Below are 9,716 nucleotides of genomic sequence, written 5' to 3' on the forward strand. Positions count from 1 at the left end.
TATTTTTCAAACTGCTTCATACAAACTATGAAACAAAAATACTCCCTCAGCTACAATACATTTTTCCTACTATTATATCGTCTCTGATCTCGTTTTGTCTACAAAAGAGACATTGTTTTCAGTTGAATAACAATCGGCGGTTGTATAAACTTCTATCAGCGCCACGGCGCGTTACAATAGACTGCTGAACGTCAAAATATTCCATAAATATCCATTGCCGGATTATTTTTTATATAATTACGAGTTAATTATCGCTTTATTTGTATATTAAAATCATATTTTAGGGTACAAGTACAATGATAATGGCTTAAAATGGATCAAAATATCCAAGAGGAGCTTGGCCTCAGCAGTAGGGACGCCTTGAACAAGTTATATGTGGAAATAGACTCTGTTTTGCAGCAATTCAAACATTCTCAGAAATCTAGGTAATTAACACTTGTTTATGATTATTTTTAAGTGTTATTTTATTGATCATTCACATAAGTACACTTATATAAAGCTTTATTTTTTATTTAAATTATATAAAAAAATATGGGTGAAGCCTTGGGTGTAGTAAAATACACAGCCAAAGTCCTTAAAGTAGAGGCTTTAGCAGTACGACGTTTAGGCCTCAATTTTAACATAAATTTGCCTTAGCAATGATTGTAAATTTTCTTATTTTACGACATGTTTTATTTACAGGAAAGTAAAGAGTTGGGCATGGATTCGAGACACCCTGCGGGCCAAAAGCAAGCACTCAACTATCAATTGGATATCAGCATTTTTTCAATTATGGGCTTCAATAGCTCTTGTTTTAGGATACCTGTTGGACGGAGACAACGTAGAACTTTATGAAGCTTTTATCATTTTCATTCTCCTGATTATTAATTTAACCATTGAGTTTTATGACAATAAGTTAAGACATAATGAGGTGAGAGGTCCAATTTCATTATTAATTTAAATTAAATACCTCTTCTTGATTATAGATTCCTAGTAGAGTTCAGTTAGTGTTAGACAAGATCAAAAAAGAAGTGAATTACATTAATTGGAAGTCTGAAAGCTATCCTAATTTATACACCCCTTTCTCTCCCTGTATTACTTTGCAATGGACCTATCGTGATGGAAAACTTGTTAATTTGCCTTGGTCCCTACTAGTTAAGGATGACATTATTTTAGGTACCTATTATTGATCTGAATTAAATTGTGCCTTAATTTAATCATTATTTTGTGTTTTAGTAAGACCAGGCCAAGTTAGCCCTGGTTATTGTGAAGCTCTAGATAAACAGACTGAATACCCTCTTTTACATGCCAAAGAAATATTTGCTCCTTCCTTGCAAAATGCCAATGAAATTTTCAGTGCACCTAAGGCTAGAAAACCTCTAGAAGCCAAGAAATATAGGTATTGAAATTAGCTAAGTAAATGAAAAATGTTAATTATATCTGCAATTTTAGGCTTCTGGAAACCCCCTATTTATATAACCTCAAATTGTCCTTGGAAGAAGCTTTAGACAGACCCATAACGCAACATAATCAGCAAAGGCATTTTGTTATGGTCAGGGTTATAGAATGTATAGTTCTGCCTGCCATGTTTGTTATAGTATTCATCGCCAATGCCTTTAGGTTAATCTGAATTTTATTTGTCAGCAGAGATCTTTAAATTATTATTATTATAGATATTTCTATTTCTGTCAATATTTGGGACACTATTCTCTTGCAAATATGTTTTTTATAAGCCCCAGTAACGCTATCTTACCTCTATTGCCCATAGTTTTTCCTTTAGTGTGGAATTTTTCCAATTATGTCGGCATGGCCAGGTAATCCTTCCTTTTCAAATTTCTTCAGTTGGATGAAGTTATTATGGTTGCAGATTTAAAACAATTTTTGATGCTACAAGATCATTTGAAAACAAATATAATACTTTAGAGGAGGACGCTGATACACATACTGAATATCATGAAGATTTTAAAGTCAGCTATAAAGAAATGTACTGGAATTTTTTAGATATTTGCCGAGGAAGGCCTCATATTCTTTGTAGATCTGCCAATATATTGCATGTCTTAGGTTGCGTCACTGTAAGTTGGTAGATAATTGAAATTAAAAGTTTTTGGGTGTTATGAGGATTTTTTCTAAGGCTCTAGGTTGTGTAGATAAAAAAGGGATTCTCTCATGGCCAAATCCCACAGCAGAGAAAGTGTTTTTCTTGAACAATAAGGATAATAATTCGAGTGGGTCTGAAACAAGTTTAGACAATGTAAATGACATCAACACAGACCATTCCGAACCTGTGGGTAATCTTAATTTCTCGCATAGCAGCCCTATATCTGCTGTAGCTGAAGTACTGGATCTTACCCACAACCATAATGACCCATTTAGATTACATTTTGATGACAAGAATTGGCAGAAATACTTACCCTCCTTAAAACCACTGGGATTGGCAATTTTACTCAACACTTGTCATATTGATACTCAGGTAATTAAGAGAGCAGTTAAAGTTTTTTAATAGCTAATCAAATTGCGTTTTTTAGGAGAATTATTCAAATTTTTGTGCTCATATATCATGTGAGGCCATGTATAATGAGAACTTGGTGCCCGTGAGTAATCGGAGATGTTTGTGTGAATTGGCTAAGGAAATTGGGTTTGTGGATCAAGCACAGAAAATATTTCAGTTGGAGCAGCAGTTGTCAGTGTTTAGGCACTTGGTAAGGTAAATTTTGGGATTTATTTGTATATTTCATTTGATTAGAAAGAAAAGTTGTAAAAGTTTTGCTTTTTTTGCTGAACAGTCTTAACACCTATATGTATATGTAACAATGAGTTAATATGATGAGTACATGAAAAAATTTAACAGTTGAGATTGTATAAACTTAAATTATTAAGATTCAACTCGTATATACATACTTGTAATTTCAGCAACCTGAAATGGTGAGAAGGGACAACAAATACGCTCGAAGCTTGCAGTTGTCCACCCGTCTAAAATTCCCATTTCCCCATGCATTTGCCGTTGTAGTAAGAGAGTTATGCAGTGGCAATATGCAACTTTTAAGGTAGGAATTTTCCGGTAATATATTTCGGATATTTGATGATTTTTTTAGTGAAGGTACTGCTGATATCGTCTTGGACTGTTGTGTTGATTATTGGGACGGTATGGATTTATGCCCTCTCAGTCACTCTGATAGGAAGAAAATTCAGGATTTTTATCAGAGAAGTAGCCTTACGGCTTATTGCACAGCGTTTGCCTATAGGTCTGAAAATTAATTTATGAAATTAAGATTTTTATCTAATTTGGATTTTTAGGCCTCTATCAAGATCAGTAAGTGACAAACTTAGTGAGGTTTATCTGGAGTTACCCAGTGACAGCAGACATCTTTATGTGAATCATCGAAGTCCTACACCGGCTCACTGGGACTGCAAAAGCGTGTTGGAACCTAAAATTAATAAAAACACTCAGTTTTTTAGTACTGGTTAGGGTACTTTACATACCCCTGTTTTTTCTCATTTACCCTCCTTATAGATTCTCTACTATACAATGATTACCTAGTGGGTGCCAATGTATCAGATGCAGAGAGTTGCTTTCAAATGCAATGCAATCAGATTTTTATTGGTATGGTTACAATGCAATACCAAGCACTAGCTGATATGGTATGTATGGAAATAAAATATCGCGTTTTTTTTCATTTACAAAATTTTCAGGTTCAATTAATTGAGCAGTTGGAGAGGGCCTGTATTCGGTTTGTTCATTTTAGTAAGGAGAACGAATTAAGATCCAGAGTTTTCAATGAGAAAATGGGCCTGGAAAGTGGGTGGAATTGCCACATTTCGTTGTTGAGTGATAGGAATAGGTGCGTGTTTTTTCAGTTTTATGCATGATCGGACGAGGGATTTTGAATATGTATGTAATAGCATGAAAAATTTATTTGCAAAGGTGCAAGTCTTAGCACCTATATCTTTTTATGTATACGTATATATCTTTATTTATCCAGCAAGTGAGACTCTACCAAAAGTTGCATATATTTTCACATTTTTTATAATGTGATTCCTTGCATGATGTAAATATGTAGATATGCCATTGCCTGATGCATGTTTTCCCACTGTTATCCTTTCTATCATTTTTTAGTGTAATCTGGAGGTCTAAAAGTCACAAAAAAATTAATTTTCTTGTCTTAGCGAACTTTTCCGAAAGCAATGACAATTTATCGAGTTTTAAATTGCTCGACTAATCTCATTTAAAACTTTTTATAATGGGTTTCCTAAACGAACCCCAAATAAACTTGCGACACCGGGCACACCAAGTTTCAAAAATTAGACTTTCCAATTACCATAGCTAACCTTGTAACCTATTAAAACTAACCTGTACAATTTTCTTCCCTTTCCGCTCTGTCTGTTGACTCGCTGTGCTCTCTTGCTGTGTGAATGGAATGTAAATCGGGGGTATAGGACGGAAAGCGGCACGCAGGTGGTGAGTCTGGATTCATCCCCTGCCAATACAGTCAAAACGGATGCAGCTGGTTACGGTTTCGACGAAAAAGCGCGCTTAATTGACAATAGGTATAATTGACTGTGTTGTATAGTTCGTGAATTGGTATATTTTTGTCAATATTATGTGGTTTATGATTAATTAATTTAGCTGTTTTGTTTTGTTATTACATTTCCAAAATTGCCCTATCGTAAATAAAATGATCTGGCAAAAATGTCAAAAAATACAAGGTGTCCCATTTAAAAAGTAATAGTTATGGTTACTTTTTGCCTAGAAATAACGTAACATTCAACATTATTCAGAAAAATTCGTAATATTGTAAGTGGTATAAATTTCAATTTTTTTATATGAAATAGCAAAAAGGTTACAGGGTGTAGTAACTTTTTGTTGTTACCCGGTATTCAAAATATTCCCAAACATAAAGGGCGCTAGTTCGTTTTTGAAAATGTAGATGAAATGTGTGTGAATATTGACTTTGGGACACGCGGTACATTCCATTGGTGTCTTTCCTTTGTAGTAATCTCGAATCTTCCCGTACCATGAGCTTTTCAGCTCCAAGTGCCATAAACTTGGATCATTCTGTAGTCAAGTTTGACACTGAAGTAGAGAAGTTCCATGTGGCGCGTCGCCAAAGCGAGAACCAAGACGACGTCGCCAGTCAAGAGAGTGTTCCAGTACACGCTGAGAGTACCACCCACGACTGGCAGTCTCTTAGCTGTTTAACTGACAGTACTGAGCAAAGCGCCCCTATTAATTTCGATATGAGTAATCGAGTATGTATTTATTTTAAACTGATTTAAAATGGAGGAAGAGTTTTAGTAAATTTATCAGGACACACAAAATATGTTATTGTTAATTAAATGAATTTTTATAATATTGTTGCGACTTTGGGGTTTCAATGATTTAGTTAATAATTTTAAAATTAATTAAATTTGAATGTTCGTTCAGGGTAAGACAGATTGAACGACGATTAATGCAAAATATAAAAACCCATTTCGTTTAATAAGTTCTTTCTCCTGAAAAATTTATTAAAACGGAGCAGCTTCCTTTTTGCACAGTGTCTGCAATTGGTGTGTTTTAGGCAAAACTACCTCGTGGAATCGACAAAATCCGACCGCACATCGAGCTGATAGACAATGTGCCGCTTCTTGTGTCTTTGTTCACGGATTGTACGCCCACAGCTACAAGAGAAATGCTTAGGATTATGCAAGATTATCACGAGGTTGTATGCATCTTCGGGTCGTCTCAAAACTGTGATAATGCGGGCATATTTATGCAAGCAGATGCAGCGTAAGTTGCATATAAAGGGTCTTTCTGAAAGGTTTGTTGTTACAAAACTGCTACAGATTCTCGAGGTTGAAAACATACGATAAAATTGCTCATTTAAGATAATGAAAAAAATACATTTTGAATTTTGGAAATCATCTTTTGAATTAACGGGAAAGTTGCGTTGTATTTTGAGTTTAGGGATTTACGCTAGACATACAAATAGACATTTGAGGGAAGACCTGTATTTTTTAAGTAAATTTCTTGTACTTTATTCAGGTTTAGAGCTTCATGAAATTGAGATTAAAAAAATATTGTTTCCAGGATTTCAGTGGAGCCGTTGTACCCTCAGGTGTGCCAGAAAATGGAAGTTTTAAAGAAATCTAGTGGTCTCAATCCGACAGAACTGTCGTCAATGTTGAACTCAATTGCCTGTTCATTAACTATTAATCGTTCTGACCCCATTTCAATATATCATTTGATAATGGAAGCGCGCAATTTTGCCTCAACTTTGTGGAGTTCAGGTTAGTGTAGATTTTAGGTATTTTCAACTTTACTAACTTTGATCTAATAAAGGAATATAATTTTTAAATTACTTTAAAAAACTGTTAAGGAAAAAAATTTTTTGATTATTTTTTAATTGATCGGACTATACAAATATTTTATAGGTGTTTAATTTTCATTCTTTCCCCATCGAGTTTTCTTCCATTTTCAGTGCAATACTGGCTATGTTGCTGCGTTATCCTAAGCTTTATGCAAGTGGCCGCAGTGTGCTTAATGCTTCCAGAACTGATGACGACTGGTCATAACTTGTGGTTGGCAGCAGTAGTCGCCCCTGCCATCAGCATTGCACTCTCTATTACTCCCATTGACCCTGAAGTCATGAAGCAACCACAGGGTAAAATTCAGGCTGGATTTCGATGGGATGTAAATATCATCGCGATATAAAATGGTTTATTTTGTTTAAAAATAATAATTTGACTTAGGCCACTCTGTATATTATGTGGTGCTATGGGATCAAGTTCCTGCCAACTGTGGCCACCGTTCTGGTGTGCTACGCCGGCATTTTGGGCAGTCATTGTAACCAAATGTGTTCAGAACCATATACTACTAATTTAGGGCCCTGCAGGTGAATTAAGTTTCTCATTGTTTTATCTCTTTTGTTAATGTTTTTTATAGGTGCGTTTTCTTTTATAATCCCACTGGTTATAGAAATATAACCGGTGGATATGATGTTGGAGGTTTCGAGGAAGGTAGCTGGACTCTTTTAACTGCAAGACTGATTGTTATTTTCATTCTTTTGTTACATTTTGGTAAGCAGCAAATAAATGAATCGGGCATAGTTTTTTTGCAATTCTTTTCAGTTGTTATTTCCGTTGGATTTGTACATAGAGATAGATTGATATACCGGAAATCGCCACATAGCAACTTAATTTGGTTGGCGACTATTTTTATACTGTAAGTGTTTTATGCATTAAGCGAAGTCTCGAAATTTTGTCGTATTTTTCAGAGTATTTCTGCAAAGTTTTTACACATTAGTGACATACAGAAGCTTAATTTATAACGAACCAAACGAAATTCAGTATGAGATTCCTTTGTGGGTGATACTTTTTGGGGCTACGTCCCCGTTTGCGATTTTTTTGATAAATGAAGTGGTGAAAAAGCAGGAAATTATGTGAGTGTTTGTGCTACGATATTCAGAGATCTATATAGTCAAAGAAGTTTTAGATTTCACATAAAACTAACATAGAGCTATTATCCTGATTTTGCTTTCCGAAACATACTGAGGTTTGCATTTTTCATTTTGTAGGGCGAATAAGAGATTCTTGAAGCGGGCTAGATTGGATTTTGGAACAAAACTGGGAATGAATTCTCCATTTTAAACGTAAATTTACTTTTGTTTCTATGGTATTTGTTTAGAGCTAATTGAAGATCTTCTATAACAATGCCCATTTGAAAGTGGAAGTCTGTTGAATAAAGCTTGTAAGGTGCTAAAAAATCATATTACTTAATAATAGGTCGTATTACCATAAAGTAGTTTGAGAATGCAGGTAAACTTAACCAGGAATTTGTCTTTGTTTTTGATGTTAAAATGGACTGTTTTATCTACTTATCGATCGTTTATTATTTTGAAATTGTAGTTTAAACACTTTTATCTTTTGCCATATTGATGTAAATATTATTTTTAATAACAAAACTTTTCGCGTTTTATTTTATCTGAACATTGCAAAAAACGTTTTTTATAGTGATCAGAATTAATTATTGTATTTTCATTTTTACGTAAAATAAAATATTTTCTAAAGTTTAGGTGTACTTTATTTGCAAATATCCATCAACAATTTTGTTCACTACAGTTTACCCATTAAAACACTATCTAGGAATTTGACATTTATCTTTTTCTTTTTACAGGGAGAAGAAATTGTTCTATTCTAGTGCAGAACACGTTTTGTTGGCATTTTTTGAAGTCACAGTGAAATGGAGAACTCAGGCGGGCAAAACTTCCTAGTTTCAAGAAGCTTATTATGGCCTTGTTTTTAATCAATTAACCGGTCAGTTTCGTCTAAAATATCCATGAGAGTGATTGTAGAATTGTTTTCAGAATAGTGACAAATACAGTGATAGTTTTCTGTATGAAACAAAGCTGAACATCAGAATAGCGATGACACTGGCTCGAAATACAATTGGGTGGCTATATTTCGGTATGTGCCAACGACACTTCATTGATAGACTCTGATTGTGTGTTTGTATTTTTCCGTCCCATCATAAGAAAGATGTATCATCAGTACAGTTAACTAATTGGGAAGATATACACGAAAAAGTATATATGTATACCGGGTGTCAATTTGAAAACTTCCCACTTCTATTATTTCGAAACGAGATTGATTTTTGAATAATCGCCCAAACATGTCAACTTTATTATCGAGGTAGAACAATTTTTATGTAGAATTTACTTACGCCTCTTTCAACCTCCTACTCTACAGAGCCACTCTCTCAAATACCTTAAATCTTTAAGGGGATTAAGTGATACATTATTTTAAAGGGCTTTTCATTCTTTACATTTTGGTATCTCATTTGTCACATTCAACTGTTGCGTTATCAAATTAAGCATCTTTGATCATTCTAAATTCATTTTTCCTGTTAGTGCTTTGGTAGGTAGCGTTGAAACTAAGACCTTTTTGTCCAAACATATTTTATGATTAGGACATTGTTGTAATAAATCAATTTCCTAGTATATTGACTTATTGTTCGTCGAGAGGACCATCGAAAGGAAAGATGCATTAATCACTCAAGCAAATGTTTATCAATCTAATAAATTTCCTCGGTTTTCGAAAAGGAACGTATAGAATATGAATTTTTTTTATTGTTTATTTTTGTTTGCAATTTAATGCTGCTTTGATAAATTTTGATATTACCTTGCACCGAAAACATTATTCACTTACTTGTAATACTGATCGATGTTAATAGGTATTCCAATCAGTTAAAATTTATTGCGATAATTCGTGTGTTATTGTGATTAATTTTAAAAATGGTTATTTTTACGCAATTCGGCAAAGAACTGAAATTATTTTTATATATGAGAGTTTTAATACTATATATCCTAATTTTAATATGAGTCACAGATACGTTTTGCATTTACATTACAGTTGAGACTTGAGGTACAAAAAAAATCAATGATAATTGCTGAAAAGAAATCTTCAAAACAGTTAATTTCGAATTAATTTTGCCTTGAAGTAGAAGCGCACACAGTTGAGACCTGAAACATAAAGAAAAGTTTAAATCTTCGAAGGAGCTTATGTTGCGACATCATTCTTCGGCTACGTCCAAAGATGGTCCTAAGTACCTTCCAAAAAAGTCAAATCTGTAAATAATTTCGGCTTTTAATTAAAATTCTAATTACGTCGTTCTCATTGACTTGTTAAAACTTAACTGTAAATCACAAAAAAACAATCAGAACTCAACCTCGAGCGCCAAAAGCATGAGTCAGAATTACGTCAGC

General features: G+C 33.9%; 1 protein-coding gene across 2 annotated transcripts; it reads left to right on the forward strand.

Annotated features, from left to right (window-relative positions):
• The first annotated feature begins 200 nt into the window (after positions 1–200).
• l(2)k05819 (transmembrane protein 94-like protein l(2)k05819) lies at positions 201–8,021 on the forward strand. 2 transcript variants are annotated; one of them, XM_066397604.1, is made up of 24 exons: positions 201–425; positions 682–910; positions 966–1,155; positions 1,216–1,378; positions 1,432–1,599; positions 1,653–1,793; positions 1,847–2,051; positions 2,111–2,449; positions 2,505–2,678; positions 2,890–3,023; positions 3,072–3,221; positions 3,274–3,440; positions 3,491–3,618; positions 3,670–3,818; positions 4,414–4,524; positions 4,971–5,226; positions 5,535–5,743; positions 6,044–6,243; positions 6,435–6,646; positions 6,706–6,848; positions 6,899–7,032; positions 7,084–7,177; positions 7,230–7,394; positions 7,530–8,021. In XM_066397604.1, the coding sequence occupies exons 1-24, from the start codon at positions 313–315 to the stop codon at positions 7,600–7,602; spliced, it is 4,047 nt and encodes a 1,348-aa protein (XP_066253701.1). In that variant the 5' UTR covers positions 201–312; the 3' UTR covers positions 7,603–8,021. The 2 variants fall into 2 exon arrangements, with proteins under 2 accessions (XP_066253701.1, XP_066253709.1); XM_066397612.1 differs by lacking the exon at positions 4,414–4,524.
• The last annotated feature ends 1,695 nt before the right edge of the window (positions 8,022–9,716 follow it).

The sequence above is a fragment of the Euwallacea similis genome, chromosome 1 (assembly GCF_039881205.1).
Source record: "Euwallacea similis isolate ESF13 chromosome 1, ESF131.1, whole genome shotgun sequence".
Lineage (NCBI taxonomy): Eukaryota > Metazoa > Arthropoda > Insecta > Coleoptera > Curculionidae > Euwallacea > Euwallacea similis.